General features: G+C 56.9%; 1 protein-coding gene across 3 annotated transcripts in view; it reads right to left on the bottom strand.

Moving 5' to 3' along the window:
• The window catches only part of PLXNA4 (plexin A4), a 440,676-nt gene that overhangs the window by 13,194 nt on the left and 407,012 nt on the right, over positions 1–20,470 (bottom strand). For all 3 annotated transcript variants that reach the window (XM_053657100.1, XM_037165822.2, XM_053657101.1), the window contains exons 24-29: positions 20,153–20,299; positions 16,070–16,229; positions 4,964–5,067; positions 4,036–4,135; positions 2,723–2,913; positions 1,689–1,858 (exon numbers count right to left, since the gene is read on the bottom strand). In XM_053657100.1, the coding sequence (XP_053513075.1) occupies positions 1,689–1,858; positions 2,723–2,913; positions 4,036–4,135; positions 4,964–5,067; positions 16,070–16,229; positions 20,153–20,299 (872 nt within the window). The remainder of the gene's footprint in view (positions 1–1,688; positions 1,859–2,722; positions 2,914–4,035; positions 4,136–4,963; positions 5,068–16,069; positions 16,230–20,152; positions 20,300–20,470) is intronic.

Here is a 20,470-nt window from a genome sequence, read left to right as displayed (position 1 = left end):
AGGGGACTGAGCTGAATGGACAAAGAGCAAGATACAGCATGGTAGTCTAGTAACTGTCAGTCCTCTCTGTTGCTCGTAGGGGTCCCCGGGCATTGGGAGAAACCTGCCAGCCTGCCCTCTGGGCTGTCCTCAGCCGGCTCTCTGATTCTGTGGCTTCCACCCGGCCACCAAGATGCAGCTGAGGAAGCCGGGTGGCACCAAGCGAGGGATCTCTATTTCCTTCCCTCTGCTCCTACCTCTTCTCCTCCTGCCACTTCCCTGATGTTTTATCGTTGCTTTGGTTGCTGTTCTCTCTGTCGGTAGTATTATAATGTTCCTATGGGTTTGGCTTGCCTCTTAGAACTTAAACTCTTTGAATTACATCATTTCCATACAGAGGGCACAATATTTCTACAGGTGTGGTATCTCCAGCAGTCAGTGTATGCGCGCAGCAAATGCTATAAATAAGTCAGACCTCACCCTTGAAACGGCCGATCCATCAATGAGCATTTAAATTCCTACAGAGTGGGCATCGTGGGACGTGGGCAGGCAGCACTGAGTTCCAACACTGTTAAGTGCACCTGTTTCATCCCGGGAAATTCAGATAGGACATAAAAGGGGAGTTGTGACACTGGGAAGAAAGTTGGGGTCACAGCAGCTGCCCGGAAAAACTGTGGCAACCCGGCTCAGAGCCCTGGATGAAATACTCTCAGCTCCCCAGCCTCCAGTCCACGTCTCCCTGATTCCAGAAGTCCCACTGGGAGGAGGGACCTTGAGAGTCCATCTCTGCTGCGTAATGGTCTCCCCACAACACTTGCCCTTCTTAAGCCAGTTGTGCTGACAGGCAAATGAAACCAGGAAGCCAGGGCACCACACGGAGTCTCCTGCCTAATGAAATATTAGCATATTATTAACATTAGCAGTGGCACTAATCTCTGGTTGATTGCAGCCACTCGGCTAAATGAGCAGGAGGTTTGTTTAAAAGGGGAAGGTGGGAGAAGAGAATGGAGGAAGATGGTGGGGAGTGGGTGAGTTACAGCTTTGGCCAGGAATAGAGAGACAGTCTCTTTCCAGTCAGTCAATATGCAGATCCCGTCAGTCCTGGGCTCACTGCTGCTTTGCTGGGGCAGCAACACTGAGGGTTCGGCGGGTGTCCTTTGGTGAAAGACCCTGAGCCTGGGACTGCTGTCCACTGCCTGGCTTTCCTTCATGGGGACTGAAGTTCTCTAGGAACTGAGGACCCGAGTGCCCAGGAGAACTGGCTCAGAGGGAGGCTGTGCCCCCACCCCAAGGACATTGTGACGTCCTGTGGTGGCCCTACCCCAGCAGGAGGCCTGATTTGAAACACACAGTTCAGACACTATTTCAGGTCATCTACCTATAACGTGCTAGAAGGGCATGTAGGGATGTTTTGAAAACACCAGCTCCCCACAGCTAGACCAGGAGATGTCTGCAGACCACTGACATTCACAGAGGTTGGTAAGTAGGAAAACTCACTGTCAGAGAGGAGCAAATTCGGCAGGTGGGGATGTGCCCCTGAGAACAGCTCTGCCTGAGATTGCTAAGTGCTGACTTAGTTGGCAGCAGGCAGGTGGGTTTTATGTGAGGTTCTGGCTGGTTGCAGGTGTCCCTGGCTGGGCCCTAGTGCCACGCCAGACCATGAACTTGGCAGACCTTCCTGTCTTGCCCCCTGCTCTTCCTTCACTCACCAGTTGCTTTTCCAGGTGTGACGGACATGTGGGTCATGAATGCCATGCTTATCAGCCTGCTCGTCCAGAAAGTCAAACATGTACTTGATGGCCAAGGGCAGGGCGGAGCCGCGGTGTGCCGTGCTGAAGATGGTCTCGAAGAGGTCGTCCACGAACTTCTGCAGTGTGCCCTGTGGATGTGGCACAAGTTCACACACAGCTCGGGCAGGGAGCTCTCACGATGATGGTTCTACAGCCTGCCATGCAGACGGGATGGGGGGGCAGCTGGAGCTGGGCCAGCCTGGGTGCAATCGGGTAGAGCGTGTACTCTATCTCCCCACCCCCGTCATCTGTCCCTCCCTAACAGCTTTAAATTTCCTCTGCAGGTGGGAACTAGACATACCGCTGATGACCGGACCTCTGCAAGCCTCCCCCTGCCAACGACACGGATGGGCTTGACACCCTTTGGCGGTGTCATTTCAGCACTTCTCTGAAATGCTAATGAACAACTCGCCTGGTCAGAGCAGACAAACACAATCTGCTGGTTTTGTTCGGGCACTCCTCGCTCCGGCTAACCAACGGTTACCCGCTTGGCTGTGCAGAGAGCAGAGCGGGGGCCAGCCTCAGGAGCGAAGGCCGAGCGGGAGGCCCAGAATGTCCCCAGAAGCGGAGTGAGAAACGGTGCCGCTGCGGGGGCCCCATCCCCATCACTGGGAAGTGTATATATGACACCCAGGGAGAGGAGTCGTTCTTTCAGAGGGATGGCAGAAGAGTGTGAGTAGGTGCGGCCAGTGTCTCTGTGTTTGAGAGAGGGCGCAGAGAAGGAAACAAAACCTCGGACTGCACAGCAGCACTGCCATGGGGCTGGGGTTTGCCCGGAGCGCGGCGTTGAGGAGGATTCTGAGGTTCTGTGCTGGGAAGGAGCACTGGGCTGCTGAGCAGGGCCCACCAGGCGTGGATGATGGAGGGGCACCAGCACACGCGCTGGCATCGCTGGGGGCGGGGAGGTCCCTGCCGTACCCACATGGGCCCTGCCCCCTGTCTGAAGTCGATACCTTAGTGGCCAGTAGCCGTGTCAGATAGATTTCAGACACCATCTTGCTCCCCCGGTCACCCTCCTTCTGGTCCCCGTGCTCGTGGTTCTTCACCAGGTGCCACATCTTGACTCCACTCTCCAGGTCGGGGGTGATCATGGGCGTGCGTGAGCGGAGGCTGTCGGGACTGCCCGTGTACCGGATCATGTTTTCTGCCAACGCAATGGGCCACGCGTGTGAGGCCCCTCGGCCTTCCTTACTCACAACGCACCCCCACTCCAACTGAGGCCAACTTCTGTCGGGTCCTTCCTGCAACTTTCTGCCGCCGTCACCTTGGCTTGGCTTACTCCATTCCAGGGAACCGATGTGACTTTCCTGTCACCTCTGGGAAACTCTGGCTACTTCCCCTCCTTCTCCACTTGCTTCCCGCCAGCCCTTAATTATTCAATTTGTTAAAATATAGGCTTGTCCTCTTTTACACTTTTCCTTGTAAGAGTTCTCAAGTCGTGTCTCGGGATGTGTTCTGTGTAGCCAATTAAGTACGAACGTAAGAGCAGGTAACCTGTCTCCCTTAATGACTGTGGACCAGCTGAGAAATTGTCTTGTCAACTGCTCACCTTCACCCTCCGCTCTGGCCTGGGCCAGTTCCTCCCCCGTCTGTGCTAAAACATGAGGTCTGGTGGAGTGGTGAGCAGGAAAAAAGATGATGGCCCTACTGTGTGTGGGCGCTGCTCTGTGTTTTCTTCTGTTGATTTTCCAGAATGAGCCCGTGACTTTGGTAGTTTTTTTTCAACCCCTGTTTTGCTGGTAAAAAAGCAGGTCTCACAGCGGCCAGGCAGCAGGCCCCATGGCACACAGATGACAGAGCAGGGGGGCACCTGGGCTTCCAGCCCACACCCAGTGCCCCCCCCCAACCCCACAGAGCTGGGAGCCTGGGGCCTGTACCTTCACTTAAATGCTGCATAACAGTGTGACCTTTACACGTTGGGTAGCCTCTGTGTATCTGAGTTATAATTTGCTAATCTGCATAATAGGGGAAATAATTATTTAATGCACTGGGTTGTTAGGAACTTGACGCACGATAATGAGTGTAGGTAAATGAAAGCATCGTCTCGTCTTTAAGATGCTCACTCAGGTTAGAGTTTCTGCCTGTTCTGGGGGTGGGGGTGTAGGTTCTGGTCCTTTGTCAGAGTGGTCCTTTGACCACTCCTGTGGTCAGCCTGCCCGCCTCACCCCTGCAACTCCTTGCCCCTGGGGGTCCACTGCCTTCCAGGGGCACTGCTGTCCTGACGGTGGGGCACCCTCTCCTCCCCAGGATGGCTCTGTGAACTCACCGTATTTACTTGCTGAGGTCCTGGAGACGGTGGAGTTGTTCACTGTGTTATAGGCTGTCACCTGCTTGGATACTAAAGCCACCACAGAGCCATCTGGCACCTACAGGGGAAAAGCTCGTTAGAGGCTGGGCACAGAAGCTCTGCCACCCCAGCAAGGGTGGCCAAACCAGGGTTAACTGGGTCCTCAGGGGCTGTCAGTACCTTGGCAGAGAACTAGGGGACTTGGGAGCTCTAGTGACACAAGACAGATCTGGATACTGCATAGTTTTCTGTGCTGTGACTCACTCTTGGAGAGACTCTGGCAAGGGCTTCTCCCGAGCACCTTCTCTCCCGATGCTTTCGCAAGAGCACCCAGCCTTAAACGCCATGCACTGTCCCAGAAAGGGCCCAGCCACCTACAGTACTGTGGCTTGCTGATGGATCCCACATGGGGAACTGGAAGCCTGTTTCTCTTGGGGACTCTGCCCGTGCCCTGCAGGAAGCATGCCAGTAAGCATCCTGTCTAAAAGGATGGTGCTGGCTGGTGTGGCTCAGTGGATTGAATGTGAGCTGTGAACTAAGGGGTCACTGGTTCAATCCCAAGTCAGGGCACATGCCTGGGTTGCGGGCCAGGTCCCCAGTGGGGGCCGTGTGAGAAGCAACCACACATTGATGTTCCTCTCCCACTCTTTCTCCCTTCCTTCTCTCTAAAAATAAATAAATAAAATCTTAAAAAATAAAAGGAGGCCAGGGTTTCCTGGCTAGAGGGCATTAGTTTTCTCTAATTTTTCTAGGGTCACTAAGGGAACACGAGGTGCTGGTGAGGAAGTGGCGTTTAGGGCTTGGTGTGTAGTCAGGGCGGGAGGGACCCTGTTGTTATTCTGGGACTGAGACTGCTGGGCCCTGGCCGCCCCATGAGCCCGCCCCTCCCCCCTTCCAATCGTCTCACCTGGTAATGGGCCAGGGTGTTCAGCCGCTTCCAGTCATTCTCGATCTTGGTGGTGACGTCCTCATCCTGCAGGACCGTCCTCGCCCCGCTTCCTTGTCGCCACTCTGTGAAAAGAGCAGCGGCAGCTCAGAGGGGCCCTCGGGCCCCTCCGGTGGGGGTCCGGTGTGGGTGCAGACACCCACATCTCCAGGGTCGTCCACGGGGAGCCTGGGGCTGGCAGGTGCTCCCTGAGGAGCGGGCACAGGAGCCGTCGGTGGACAGAGGCCCTGAGCTCCAGTTCTGGTTTTCCTCCCAACAAACCATGTGAAGGAACAGGAAGAACATCACCTGCCCTTCTCTGCCCACCTGTTCTCTGTGAGAGGCCACGTCTGCAGGAAGCAGACACTTAGTAAATATTGGCTGAATGAACGAGGCAGGTGGAAGCTCATAAGAAAGCGGTAAGCAGATGCAAGGTGACACCACCCTGCCACATGATCCTTCCCTTGATGGCAAGGTCTCGGAGCTAATGAGACCGAGGTTGCAGGTTCTGCCACTGTGCACCCTGTCCCCATTTCAGGGGTGTGTGCTGCCCTCGGAAGCCAGCAGGTGGGTCACCCTTGGCGGGGAGACTGGGTAAAAGTGCGTGGAGAGATCAGCAGAACCTATTCTCAAGCCAGAAACAGCCCCACCCCACAAAGCTGATGTGGATAACAGTGTCTCGGGATCTACCCCACACCTAATTAGCTGATGCTGTAGGCAGATACACCCCCACACACTCCTCCTGGGCCCAGACACCTACAACACACAGGCTGGCTGATGGATCCCACCTGGGGAAACTGGAGACGCTTCTCACCAGCCAAATCCCATCCGCACACGTGGCACGAAATCACGTGGCCCTGAAGACGAGCACATTCCAGTCTTGCAAAGTACAAGCACGGAGACCCGGTGTGTGCCAGACACACCAGCTCTCGTGCATGTGCATACACACACCCCCACACACGCACATACGCTCACACCAGAAAGGAAAACAGCCTTTTAAAATCAAACGCAACACATGTTCCAGCCAGGAAGCCAGGAATCTGGTTTCCAGGCAGCCGCGACTGCTCTGCACGCCTCGCAGATGCCGATGCTTGTAAAACGTACAGGGCCCTGGGATTTGCAGAGTGCAGTTAGGGGCTGGAATGAGTTACCCGCAGTCCTTGCCTGACCCCACCGTGGGTTTTTCCTACGGAACCACAGGGACGAATTGCAGATTCCTTCTTTTCATTCTCCTCTGGTCAAGGCTGCATGGTGGGTCCATGACCAGAGTGCACCAGCTCCTTCCTACCTTGTGCACTTGGCATGGCCAGTGCTACCGATGAAAAAGCAGGCCAAGGGAGGGGGCCACCTGCCCTTAGGTGTAACAGAGATGCGTCTAATACCCAAGCCCCTGCCTCCAGGTCCTGGGCTCACCTGCTGTCTTGTTTATAGCCTTGTGTACCGTCTGACTGTCTCAGAAATGTTTTCATAAGGATGCCACACTGTTCACTGGAGCGGAGGAGCCCTGTTAGGCCTCTGGGGGCCACCAGTCACTTATGGCTGCTGGTGGCATGATGGAACTCATCACCGCGGCTAGGGCCCCAGGGCAGGTAGGGTAGTGCACAAAGCGAAAGCACCCGGTCACTAGTGTTTGGTTTGTTGTCGGTTTTAAAGTCTTATGTAGCTCTCTATGGATGTATGGATGTACGGATGTATGGATGTACAGATGTACGGATGTTTGGATGCACGTCTTTTTGAGTGGATGGGACAGAAGAAGAGGAACGTCTCCCGGCTGGTTGGAAGCTGATAGGTGGTTCATTCAGATGCTAGGGAAGCCCAGCCTGGCCTGGGGAACATGGCGGTGCTATGCTTTATCCCAGCCAGTGACAAAGCTTCTTGCGTCTCCTGTGGTTGCCTGGTGGACAGTGCCTGGGCCATTCAGTCAGAGGTTGCACGGGGTGGGGAGATGGACAGGGACACAGAAGGCAGTGTCCTGCGTTCCCCACATGGGCCTGGAGGAGAAGCAGGGGCTGAGCTCTGGACACTAGGTCCCACGGGCTAGACCCACGGGGGAAGTAAGTCTCCTCCGCTGAAGTGGCTGTGGCTTTGCCGAAACTGGATAAGGAAGGTGCCGGCCGAGGACTGGTGTCCCGGTTTGGCAGCAGTGCCGGCACCCTTGCTGATGGGGTTGTATCTCAGTGGGATCTGAACAAGCCACATGGCCTGACAGACTGAAGGATGACAGTGGATTCTGGAGCTTGGCGCAGGACGTCCCTGCCGCTCACGGCCCTGAGTTGTGCAATGCACAGCCTCAGCTGTACTCAGCAGCCCTGGCTCTGAGTGGTGTCCAGCAATTATGGACAAAAATGAAAGTCAGTCTGCCTCTGTGCCCCCAGCTGGGGAACGTGGGGCAGAGTATGGCCACGTGTGCCCCCAGGCTGCGAAGGAGCAATGGCTCCTTGTTGGAATACAGCTTGGTGCCTACCAGTGGGGCTAGCCCAGCCCCTGGGGCAGAGTAAGTACTGGATGAGCACTTATTAAAGAAACAACAAGTAAGTGGGTGAATGAAGGAATGAATGACAGGGAAGAGTGAATAAGCGGGTGTGTGATGTGGCTCCTTCTCCAAGTCGGAAAACAGGAAGTCTGACCTGTGAGTTGGTGCCCCACAGTGGACAGACAGGGGGCTCGGTCAGAGGTGAACGGGCAGCTACTCTGTCAGCTACTCGGGACACAGGATGATCTGAACTCCTCAGAAACGCAACCAGGCACCAGGCCTGCCCACGGCCAGAAATAAAATCTCCCTTAAATTATTGTTACTCCCCCTTCCAATTTTACGCCTGGGAAATTAAAGACACAGGTTGGGAAGACGGACCTCGAGGCTGCGGTCCCCAGCCACAGCTCATTCCACTAAGCAGCTGAGTTCTCTCCCGAGGGCACTTACTGGGCTCCTCCTCTGCGTGGGGCCCTGGACGAGGTCAACAGGACACAAAGACAGATGACCGGTGGCCCCGGGCTCTGGGTGTCCTCCGCAGGAAAGGAAGAAATGGGCGTGGCTCAGAGTGCTGCAGCAAGGCCAGGCCCGCTGCACCTGTGCACGGACCCGGCGTCCGGAGTGTGGGGGGAGGGAGAGCGGGGACTGCACTGGGACCCGGAGCTGCAGATACGCCCTGATGCTGGCAGGTGGCTGCGTCCACTCAGCTCCATACTCAGAGCTCCAGGGACCCACGGGCACCACTGGCAGTGTAGCTTGGGCCACAGCACGTCCCTTTCCACACACACAAGCTATGCTGGTGGGGTGGACACAGGCTTCCCCCTCTGGCTGAGGTTTGCAGGGGGTGACGGTAGGCAGTGGGCAGCAGGGGGGCCAAGGGCAGGTGGGAAGTGTGCTCTTCACTGAGGCCAGGGCTTGGTCACAGGTGTAGAGGCTGTGCGGAAGTGTGTCCTGGTGTCCCAGTGTCCCAGTCCTGTAGCCCCTCCAGCCCCTCCAGCCTTGGCTCTGGTGCGGTCGCAGCAGGCAGCTGGGAGGCAGAAACTCTTGTCTTCGGGCATGATCCCCCAGTGAGGGATGTTCTCCCAAATACCGACATGAGCATGGTGAGCTGGACTCAAGCAGGGGAAGAGGTGGCCTTGCTTTTAGTTCTCTTGAGCCTGCTATTTTTGTGACCCTTTATACTGAAATAGCCTATAAGTAAAAAAGTGGAATCCTCAGTGTCCGCCTCACACGGGTCCCAGGGAATGAGGGCCCAGAGGGATGGGAGCCTGGGGTTGGCAGCTGCACCCGTGGGGTCTGCAGGAAAGAAGCAAGGCCACGGGCAGCTGGCCGACCGACCGGAATGCAGGGGGGAAGGGTGTGCCACAGGAGGGCAGGCAGGTCTCCAGCACTAACTAACGGAAGTGGACTAACATGGAAATTTCTGCCTAAAACGTACTCTTCTCTGTCCAGGGTCCTTAGTTTTACCTGCTGGTCAGACACAGCTCACTCCCATGTGTATCCACTTTCCTTCCGCCCCTGGCCGGCCACAGCCTCTGTCTCCCCAGACCCACTGTGGAATGTCTCAGGAGAACCAAAGTGGCAGAGTGGGCTGGGCTTTCTGGAACATTTAGCACTGGAGCTCAATGAGTCAAGGTGGGACCGGGAAAGGCCAAGGGCCAAGGCCAAAGCACCTGGCTCCTCTCGGCCCCAGTAGCAGTCCACCCCCCCGAGCTGCAAGGCTAGTGTCATGGAATCTCATCCCTACTCAGCAGGAAAGAACCTCCAATACAGGCTGGGCCAGCTGAGGGTGAGGTGGGCCTGCTACCTTCCGATCAAGGACAGCAGCCTGGTGACCTTGGCAGTGCACCTGGCTGACGAGCTTAGCCTCACGAGGCCCCACACATTGGGCTGTGTGCACTGTTGCTTATTCACATGTGTTTAGTTTTTACAGCAGTTATGAAAATCAGTAGAACCCAGGTCTTCCGATCCTACATTCTCCTCCCAAGCGTGTTCTCCACCAGATAGGCTCCTCCAGGCCTGCCTATGAAAACAGCCCTAAAAATATCTCCCTTTTCCGCCCACATCTTGCTATCCAGGCGATGACCCCATTAGAACAGCCCAGGAAAATGCAACAGCGCGGCCAATAGCCACTGTTCTCCGGGGGAATGCCCAGCCTCCAGGACAGCTCTGCCTGCCTTGGGCACAGTGAGAGACTGGAAAACACCTCAAGGTCCCCTACAAGGTGATGGGGTGGTCCCCCACCACCCAGCGTGGTGTCAGCCCTGCAGAACCCTGAGGTGTGGGGACTCCTCACAGCGCCTGCTCTGGACGGGGCCCCGTCTGATGAGAGGTGCCCCTTGCAGCTGCCACGTTGGACATCCAGGTCCAGGAAGTCTCGGAGCTGCATTCCCACGTCCTCACTCTGACACAGTGTCCTGAGTGCCCACGGTGTGCCAGGCCATGCGCCAGCAGGACATGGCGCAGAGGTCAACACGGAGACAGAAGAAAAGCCGCAGCCCCTGCAGGGCTGCCTGGGTGCCAGGCCGTGCAGGGGAGCAATGAGTCAAGGGCTCTTAGGGACAGTGACGGTGACTGGGGGTGGAGGAGGAGCAGGGTCTGTGGGGTTGGGGGAGGGAGGCTGCCTGGGCTGAGTGCTGAAGCGACAATGGCCTTTTGCCTCACCAACCATGGGGACAGGAGTTCTGATCCAAAGGTGCCATTTATGTGACACTTCTAGGGATCCGGGCAAATGCACCTTCATGGGGGACAGTGGACAAAAGGGGCTGGAGAGGCACAGGCAAGTCGGGAGGTGCGATAAGGGCGGTGTGGCACACCATGCCAAGGCGTCTGGGGTTGAGCTGGAGGCCACAGGGACAGTGGGTGAATGAGGCAGGGAGGGGGTCCCACCAAAGACAGCTGCCCTCAGGCCTGGGGTAAGGCCGTGCGGCAGGGATGGAGGTGTCGGGATGTCCAGGAGACAGAGCGGGGAGTGCTTGGAGGTTCTAGCGGGAGAGTAGCTGGGAGCATCATGGCATATCCCCAAGTTTGTGAAAAGGTATCTAGGGAAAAAGTGGGGGTTCATCTGCAAGCTGACCCCGGAAGAAGATACCAGAACCCAACGCATCACTGGCCCTGCTCCTGGAGGGTCCCCTGAGAGGCAAATCCTCCCCCAGGGGCACAACCCCGCACTAGCTCTGACCCTCGTGGCAGGTGGGAGCCGTGGCACACACATATGCAGGTACACACACATGCACACAGACACATGCATGCTTACATTCACACATGCATCCCATTTCACCCAGGCGGGGCACCCGGAAGGCTTTATGACAACCCCAACCCCCAGCCCTGGCTCAGTCTTTCTACCATCATCCCCATCTTGGGAAGCTTTAGGAGGAGCTGACCTCAGAGGGCAGGGGAGGAACGGGACGCCACAGGCTGGTTAGAATTGGCCGAGTCAGCTCTCTCGAGGACCCACGAGGGTCGGGCTACGCTCCACCCCTGCCACCTTTCCTCGGTGTGGGGCACAGAGAGCAGGTGCTCCCCGGGGGCACACACCAACCCCGCAGCAGGGGCCTGAGCAGGGATCTGGAGAAGGAGACCTGACTCCACCGCCACACACCTGTTAGCAGGTGAGATCGAGGAGGCGCCTGGTGGAGAGCGTGACAACCTGAGCCCCCGGCCACTCCACAGGGCAGGACGGGAGTCACAGAAGAGCTCCGTGTCACCGAGAACCAGGTTTGAAAACCTCACCTGGGAGTGGAGGGGGCACCATCTAAATAGTTTTTGTTAAAAAAGATTGTATGAGAAGTTAAAAGAAGGAATTCCTAAACAGAACTGTGTCATCTGCATTCTAGGCTCTAGGTCTTTGTAAACGGCAAAGTGCCCGCACCGGCTCCTTCTAAAGGAGAAAGGTTATGCCATGCCACTCGATTTGAGAGAGATGAGCTAGAGCTTGAAGGATACGCTTGCATATGGAACACAGAGGGTCCGGTGTCACGTCAGCATTGTGCTGGGTCACAGAAGAGTTAAAAAGGCAAGTGGTGGGCGGAGGAAGGAGGAAAGGTGACCTCGGTGTTCACACGCACGGCACCAAGAGAAAAGGCACCAAGAGAAAAGCCGGCTCTGACCTCCCCACCAGCTCCTGCCCCGCTGCCCCGTGCCCTGCTCCTGGCTCCCAGCACAAAGGACAGACACACTCACGATCCAATTTGTTACACTTCCACCTTCCAGGGAGAGAGGGAGGTGGAATAAGAAAGAAAAAAAAATCCCATTATCTTTATCTGTCCTTCCCATCAGGTGCAACGGAAAATGCAAACTGGGGAGACAGCTGCTGTGAACTCTTTATATTTCACTCAGAAGATAGTGTATCTTTCTATTGCATACAGGAATTACTTATTTGAAAAAATACATTCTTTCAGCAGGACTTGAATGGCAAGACAGAGGGGGTGGCGGAGTGCCAGGGGCTATTGATAGAGCATTTGCATTAAAACCAGAGGAATCTCTGGAGGTCAAGGCCCGCTGAGGAGGATGGAGGATGCAGGCGGAGGTGGGTGTTCTCTCCACCTCCCGGTTGTATGGCCTGGCGAGCACCGGGCCTCTCTGGGCTGCAGATCCTCCCGTGCGGTGGCACAGAATGGTGCCAATTATTTCCTCCGGGGAGTGTAGGGAGGAGACGGAAAGATTCCCATGGCTCAGAAAGAGGGGTATCCTGCCTTCCGCTACTGCACGAAGAAATGAGGACTCTCCCTATTCTCATTGGTACCCCTGTACCTGGCACAGAGCTTGCCCGAGGTACCCTCTTAGGATATGCTGGTTGAAGAATTTAGAAAAGCAAGGGGTGGGAAGGGGCACACACCTAGTGAGGACAGCCTCACGCAAAGCAGAGCGGGGCTGGGGGGCCCTCGGCACTGTCCTCTGGGAGTTCCCGAGAGCCAGTCTGCCTCAGCACAGTCCCCGCCCCTAGGTGCCAACAGACTGAAATGCAGGCGGGCCCTGGGTCCTTCACTTGGCTCCTGTGATGGTAAATTTTATGTGTCATCTTGGCTGGGCCATGGCATCCAGATCTGTGGTCCAGCGTTATTCTGGATGTTTCTGCGAGGGAGTTTTGAGGTGACATTAACATTGAAATTGGTGGACTGTGCGTAAAGCAAATTGTCCTCCATAAAGTGGGTGGACCTCACCCAGGCGAAGGCCTTAGATAACAAGAGACTGATTTGCCCGAGGAAGAGGAAATTTGGCCAGAAGAAGGCCTTTGGACTTGAGCTGTCACACTGGCTCTTCCCTGGGTATGCAGCCCTCATGCTACAGACTGGATGTGTGTGTCCCCAAAATTCACATGTCGAAACCTAACCCCCAATGTGATGGGGGGTTAGGTGGGGCCTCTGGAAGGTGATGAGGTCATGAGGGTGGAGCCCTCAGGAATGGGGTTAGCACCCTCATCAAAGGGCCCCCAGAGGATCCCTTGTCCCTTCAGCCAGGTGCGGACACAGTGAGAAAGTGCCAACTAGGAAGTGAACCTCACCAGACACCAGATCTGCCAGCTGTTGCTTAAAGCCACCCAGTCCGAGACACGTCACAGTGGCCTGACTGGACGAAGACTCCGTAATCACGTGAGCCGACTCCTCACCATCTGTCTGCCTGCCTACCTACCGGCCCATGTGAACCTGACATCCCACCTGCACACGACCGTCTCTCTGGGAAGCCCTGACTAGTACAGTTCCCCACCTCGGTTCCTTAAAGCCCAGGAAAGTCTGGTGAAGGCGGGGCAGGGCAGGAGTGGGGACCTTCTGTCTGAGGACCAGTGTGCCGAAGTGTCAGACGGAGGGCCTAGGCCAGGCCTGGAGCCATGGGGATGACGCAAGACAGAGGAGGGTGTGGGGACTGGATATACTTGGGGACAGTTTCAGGAGTAGTTGAAAATGCCTTCTCTTCCTTCTGAGCTGCCCTGGGACAGGTGTCCTCGCCTGGCCAGGGGCTGATGTTGGGTGCTGGGAGGCACCTCTGCCCAACGCCCCAGCTGTGGGAGGAGGAGGTCTGGTGGGGGGGTGGGCATGGCTGTCCCACCTCTGCCTGCCTGCCTGCGTGGCTGAGGGAGGCTTCTTCTTGCCTGTGTGTTACACTTCCCTTTGGCATAGATTAATTTTATAATAACGGTTGCACCTTACATTTGTAAATTGCTTTTAGTCTTTCAAAGCGCTTTCCTCTACAGCATGGAAAAGCTTGCCTTGCTTCCCTCTGCTCTCGGGGTCCTCCCCAGCAGCACCTTTGATAGGAGAGGTGGCCCCTGTGCTCTCTTGGTACCTGGAGTGTGAGCGTGGTGCAGGGGACCCTCCCCCCGAAGCTGGTGGCCTTTCCCTGGCCTGAGCAGCCTCCAGCTCGAAAGAGTGCACCCCCCAGGCAGGTCCCGGGTGCCGCACAGCTCGGGCTGCCTTCACTCCACGTGGATGCAGGACTCGGCTGTGGCCGAGCTGGGGCTGCAGCCTCCACTCCAGATGGTTTATCACTGTGGCTGTGGGGGGCCTGAGTTCTTTCCATCAACCACCTGCTTCGCTGGGCCTGTACCCCCAGGCCTTCTAAGGGATCAATTTTCTAAAGCTAATAAGATGGGGAGGCCTGGTCCTGAGCTGCGCCTACCAGCCACATGAACGATCTCTCTCCGGGCTCCGACCTCCTGAGATCCACCCCAGGGTGTCTGTGCTCTTCCCCACCCATCGCCGGAGCAGTCACAGCGCACGGCCGCGTCTCGGTGCTTCGGGTGGAGGCTGGAGCAGACACTTGGTGCTCCCCATTCGTGGGAAGTCACACCAGAAGCACACGGTGTGTCTGCACCGCACACAGGAGCCCCTCCTGGGTTCTGCACCCCCTTTCCAAACTCGCCTTCCAGCAGGAAGGTGCTCAGAGCAGCTCCTCCTCTCGGCCCCCTGTGTCAGCACCGCCGTCCCTCCATGTGGTACAGGGACCCTGGGAAGCCAAGCGTGGCCATGGCCATGGCTTCCTTAAAAAACCGGAGGATGGTGGATGCTACCTGGGACAGCCATTGGGGAGCAGCCCACTTAGTTGTCTGGGGGTGGGGGACACAGAGCAGGGCAGGGTCTTCCTTCCCAGTGACGTTTTGTCTCCCACTGGTTCTGCAACTGGCCCCTACCCTTCATCAGTCCGTGGGGTCCTCACGGCAATCGAGTCACTGCATGTGGACACTAATGTCCAATCTGACTCTAGGGACCGCTGCCCACCCCCACCGCCAACTCTACCATTTCTTTCCTCCCTCACCCTCTCTCTCTCCCTTCCTCCTTCTCTTCCTCCCTCCCTGCTTTCCTCCCAGAAACCACACACACAGAGACACCTCCAAAGTGAAGGAGAGCGCATGCCCGCCCACTCTGTCACCCAGGGCATTCGAGTTCTAGGCAGGGGGCCAAGCACACCCCGCCAGGAGCCCTGCTGGAGGAGACGGGGTTAAGTGAAGCAGTAAAAACGGAGGCGAGTGAGCACAACGTCCCGGTCCTGCATCTTCCCGCATCAGAATTTGGGCGGGGCTCTACAGTGGGAAAGGGTGAGGATTTGCCGTGGATTTTAGAAACTAGCACAGATGCCCGTGGCTTAGCTGAAGCAGCTTCGAGGCCAGGTGGACAGATTAGGGGACCCTGGAGGTCCACCGTCCCCCATGTCGCCGCGGTTGCCCAGTCGCAAGCTCGTGCGCCCACCCGTAAATGCCCTTCTCTCCATGGCCAGGATCTGCAAACAGACACGCGCCGTTTCCTTACGCGTATTATTCTACCAACCAGAACTAGCAGCAGCCAACGCTGACTGCGTGTGTGCCAGGGGCCAGGGGCTACATTCCAATGCGGTACATGCATCTCATTTCCTTCTTACAGTGAGGCAGGTACTATTATCTCCATTTTATAGGCAAGGAAACTAAGTCACAGGAAGGTTAAATAACTTGACCTCAGTCTCACAGATAGACTTGGTGGCCCCAGAACTCAAATGCAGGTGTGTTTGACATTGACCCATGATGCCAAACTGCCTCTCTTCAGTCCTGGTCTCTATGAGGGGCTCCCTGCTGGGGTTTCCCCAGGAAGATTCTTATTAAGCACTCAGCCAAGTCATAACTGGGTCTACCTACATCTGGCCCTAAGTGGCATTGCCCTTGTTTATGTAGGCTATGCGATCTATTCACGGAACATTCAAATACAAGGCCATCCCGCTCCCCACTAGGTTGCCAGAGCTCATTTTTCTCTATTCTCTCCCCTGTGCTCCATTGCTGACCCAGATACCTCATGCCTTAGGTAGTCAGCAAAGATCACAGGCACAGAACAGAGGGCAAGGGCAGAGCCTTGGGGCACAGCGAAGGTGACGGCAAGACCTTGGACTAAAAAGACTGAGACTACACGCCCCTCAGTGCAGAGAGGACACCTCCACGCGCACCCCTCAGCTCATCCAAAGCCCCCAGAGGTACTCAGATGGCCGGCAGACCGTAGCCCCTCCCTGCTTATTGCTCAGTAAGTGATCATGAAGGAACACCACACACACTGGGCTCCTGGGGGCCACGCATGCCTGCTCAGTGCACCCTGGCTTCCCCAGTGAGTGACAGGTGCTCCTGACCAATCACAAGACAGCTCCTGGGTGGACCTCCTACTCACCCAGGTCCATGTCTGCAGCCTTGGGCCGGTGGGAGCAGGGCACGTTCTTGAAGATGGCGTCCAGGATCTTCTCCTTGACCTGAGTAATGGTGTCACAGTTGAGGATCTTCACTGGGACCTCGGGGCTGTTGACATTGTCTGGGTTGACACAACTCAGGACCTGGGGGAGGGGGAGAAAAGGAGGTTGGGGAAGGGCAGCAGGAAGAGCTTGGAGATTCCCAGCAGCATGCGGGCTCCTGTGCTGACCAGCCCCGCCTCTGCTCAGGGCTGGACTGTGCAGGGGTGCGAGAGTCCAGCCCAGCTGTGTCCCTGCCAAGCCCTCTGCGCTTCTTGTCCCACAAGCAGTGGGAAGGCACTGTGACTTCAGTGTCATTGCAGGAGTAGGAGCTGCACACTTGGCAAACATCATTAAAGTCCTGATTCTTTCCCCAAGGAGAACAATGTCTGAGCAGGAGGAGGTGTGAGGGGAATCTGCGCGAGACTGGACAGTAACGCACACACGCGTGTGCTCTCTACTCGCACACGTGCGCACACAGGAGGGCGCACACGAACACCCTCGCCTACCTCTGAGACCCCCGGCCGCGTCTGCGTGTGTAAGCCTGCCTGTCTTGTCACTCGCTGTTGCACATACTGACAAATGTGACTCCGGCGCCTTTCTCAAAGGACTGTGCAGGATTCGGGTTTGTGAGGGTTTCGGGATGATCCAAGTTGGCAGAGGCTCGGAGAAGCATAATGTGTTTTTCAAAAGTAAAAGTTTCGGGTTCAGGCCACCTGAGATCCCTTCCTGGCTCTGAACCTGAAGCCTTAAGCTGGGGGAAGAGGCCACCCTGGCTGGGGACCTCAGTTTCTCCTCTTGGAACTAGCTGGAAAAGTTAAGACTCTGCTTAAAGCACCAAACTATCCTTTCCTTTAAAAATGTCTGGGCTGTGTCCAAAGGCTTTTCTTCTTGGCTGTTTTCTGAGTGGGCCCTCTCTCCGTGGATGAGACTGGGTGGGACCCTGGCTGGGCCACAGTGCAGAGAGTGGGTGCAGTGGGGCGCAGGTGCCGTCTAGTGACCACACCACCCACACCCTCGCTCTGGCCCTGCAGCCCGAGCCCGCTCCCCCGGGCTCTCACTGTGTGCCCCCCACCAACCGTGCCCAAGTGCACGTCTGCTGTGTGGACGCAGACAGCAGCCTCCCCCACCCCCACCGGCTCCTGCTGCATGTGGCGGCAATCAGAACCCCAGTCCCGGACGCCTGCCTTTCATTAGCAGCCAGACTGCTATGAGCTCAAGTGGGAACATGCTTCTTCCATTAAGATGAAAAAAAAAACCTCCTAAATCTATAAAACCCAAACTCCCTCATTTTTGAAATGTCCTAATCTGAAAACAATGGTGGGAGGAACTCTGAACCACGAGCCCCTCGCAGCGCCCTCTTGCAGCTGCTCTGCCCCTTAAACGCCTCCCGGCCCTCCCGGCCCTCCCGGCCCCCTGGGAGCCCGGCCTCCACGCTGTCCCGTGCTCCGGGCCAGCGGTGGGGCGGCCTGGCTGCCCCCAGGCACAGCGCAGCTTGTTCTGGGCTGCCTCCCTGAGAGACCGTGAGGACAGGCTGTCGCCTGAGCATGCTCTCCTGACACTTCTACTTGTGCAGGGTCCCAGGGCCCGTGTGAGAACTCCAGGGGAAGCTCACGGCACCCAGAGAAGCAGTGGTGGCCCCACCGAGGGACATGGTTCCCTGACCACTGGCCACGCCAGAGCTCCTGCCAGAAATGCCTTTCCCACCTCCACTCCCATGCCCCTTGGCTAGTTTCTGAGCGAACTTTTTTCTGCCAGGTCAGTGTTTCTCATTCTAATGTGAACAGGATCGCTGAAGGTTTGTTAAAATGCAGATTCCGACTCGGAGGTCTAGCAGGCGGCTTGACATTCTGCATTGCAGCAGGCTTGTGGGTGATCATCTAGCATCCAGCGGGCCCCCAGGGGCGCCGATGGGCACTCCCAGCTGCAGGGCCCTAGTCCAAGTTCTAGTATCAATGCAATTACCCACTCAACACTTAAGTGGAGCAGCTGCTACAGAGTGACCTGTCCCCGGAGCCTGTCAGCACCTGTCTCATTCTCTGTGGTTCTCCCTACTGCCAAGAACAAGGTTACCCTCAGTTCACCCAGCATGCCCTGGGCTCCTCCCACCATGGCCAAATTCCGAGCCTTTGTCTTCTCCCGACCCCTTCCTCCTGCCCTCTCCTGTCAGCCCTGCCTGCTCCTTCCACAGGCCTAAAGGTGGCTGTTAAATCTCCCTGCAGCCGAATTTCTTCTCTGGGCAAAACAATTGCAACCCCTCAGCCCTCTTCCCCAGGGGTTTCCACCTTCCTGATGCCCTTCCCTGACCCCCCCCCCCCACATTGTCTGTAAGCGAGCCTGAGCTAGCCGTGCTAACAATACTCCGGCCTCTGGAATAAAGGGTCCTGCAATTTGGGTGCAGAGCATTATTACAACTCATTGTGTTGGATTCAATGCTGGGGAGCCACTGATGAAAGGGGAAAGTGAGGGAGCAAAGGGGGAGATCAGGCAGGAGATGTTCCAGTTCTAGCTCATTAGGAAGCCTATTCGGGTCTCCGTTTGGGGAAGGATTTTTTCCCCTTCCCGTTTTAACAGCAGCCTCTGACTCCCCTCCACTGCACACCAGGCCTGCAAGGAAGCAGGGCCCCGGCCGTGCGCTGCTCCTTCGAACCTCAGCGACGGAGCCAGTCCTGGCAGGTCCGTTAGGATGTGACTGGGCTTCCCGGGCCTCTGAGGATGGGGTAACATAGGTGCGTCATGGTTGCCTCACTCCCAGACGGCAGGGACGGTCCCCGGGATGGCCTCTGTGTCCGGGGTTCTCCCTGGCTGCCTGGCACCGTCTGGCCCTGCCTTGCCCGGCCTGCCTCGTGACTCATCTCCCCACCCTGTGTTTTAAGTCCCCATCTAGACTCTGTCTTCCCCTCTTGGGCACCACGGCAGCATCAGCCCCGGCACTCAACTTTTTTCTTATTTTCTCTTTCCCTCTTTCCACTTCCTCTCCCCTTCCCCACGGAAGGCCTGATGGGAGATCACAACTCTCTCCAAAGCCGCCTGAGCACGGGCTCCGAGGCCTAGAGAGACGGGGCAGCCAGTGGACAGGTCTAGTGGGAATGAGGCGACGGGGGTCTGGGAGCCAGTGGCCGTGAGCGCTCACGCCGCCCCGGCTCAGGCCCAGGCACACCCACCCTACCTCATCCTCGGCACAGCTTTCGGAGCTCCATAGCATTGTCATCTCTGTTTTAGAAGGTTCTAGTATTACTCCCATTTTTTCCAGATAAAAAACCCCAACTCAGAGAGATGAAGGCTAAGATTACCCCAAACCACCCAGCCGGTCAGAAGCAGAGTCAGGGCTCCCACCCTGGTCTGCCTGCCCCCAGCCCCAGGCTCCTTCCTTCACGCTGAGCTGCACCGTCTCCCAGGGCCGCACTTTGTGTCAGGAGACAGGAGTCTAACCTTGATGGAGGGGATGCCTCCCATTCCCTGGACAAACACCCTCATCACGAGGCATTCTGGCCTCACACTGTATGTCTTGTTTCACAGACACATTTCAGCTTAACCCAGTGGGCAGAGGTGGGCTCCCCCGAAGCCCGAGGAGCTCCTTCTGGTTTCTGCTCCTTCGTGTCCCGACCTGCTGTGTGCACGAAGTGTCCCCTCTCCTCACTGGGAGAATGAATGAGAAAGGAGGTGTTCTTTCAGGGGGGTCAGTCAGTCAGTGCCGGCAGGAGCTTAGGGCCCCAGAGTCCAGTGCACCGGCCTGGAACCCCACCAGTCCCTTGGTGAAGGTTTGCTCAGGTGTGGACTTGCTACCCAAGTCCATTTATCCTGAGCTACTGGTCCCCAAACCCAGAAGCCCTGGTGTGGTGGGACAGAGGACAGCGGGGCGATACCCACAGGAGGGTCAGCTGGCGGGACCCTCTCAGTGGGCAAAACCTGGAGAGGCAGTTTAGCATGTCCACTGTGCTCTCTGCCCCGCAGGGATTGGGCAGGGGCTGGGCAGGGCCAATAGCCATTGCCCATGGCCCTGGGGGAAGGCTGTGAGGCTGGCTTACCAGGGTTTTGTAGTCGATCTGCTGGCGGATGAGCTTGTCCTCGCTCAGGGAGTAGCGGGCCTCGCCCGTGATGGCGTCGATGGGCCCCTTCTCCATCTGCTGCTTGATGGCGCAGAACAGCGAGAAGAGGGGCTCCCCGGCGCACTCCTGGGCACGAGAGAACTGTGCTAAGTGGGTACAACCCAAAGTGGGCAGGCCACCAGGTAGCAGCGCCCAGCCTCGCACTTCCCCAAAGGGCTGCTGTCCACTTCTCCACCTTCGATCTTCTCCTGCTCCCACTTGCTTTACTCTTGGGTGTTCAGCTCCCTCCTCGGGTGT

The sequence above is a fragment of the Artibeus jamaicensis genome, unplaced genomic scaffold, assembly GCF_021234435.1.
Source record: "Artibeus jamaicensis isolate MK-2021 breed Jamaican fruit bat unplaced genomic scaffold, CSHL_Jam_final scaffold_3307, whole genome shotgun sequence".
Classification (NCBI taxonomy): domain Eukaryota; kingdom Metazoa; phylum Chordata; class Mammalia; order Chiroptera; family Phyllostomidae; genus Artibeus; species Artibeus jamaicensis.
This window is presented reverse-complemented; position numbering and strand designations above follow the sequence as displayed.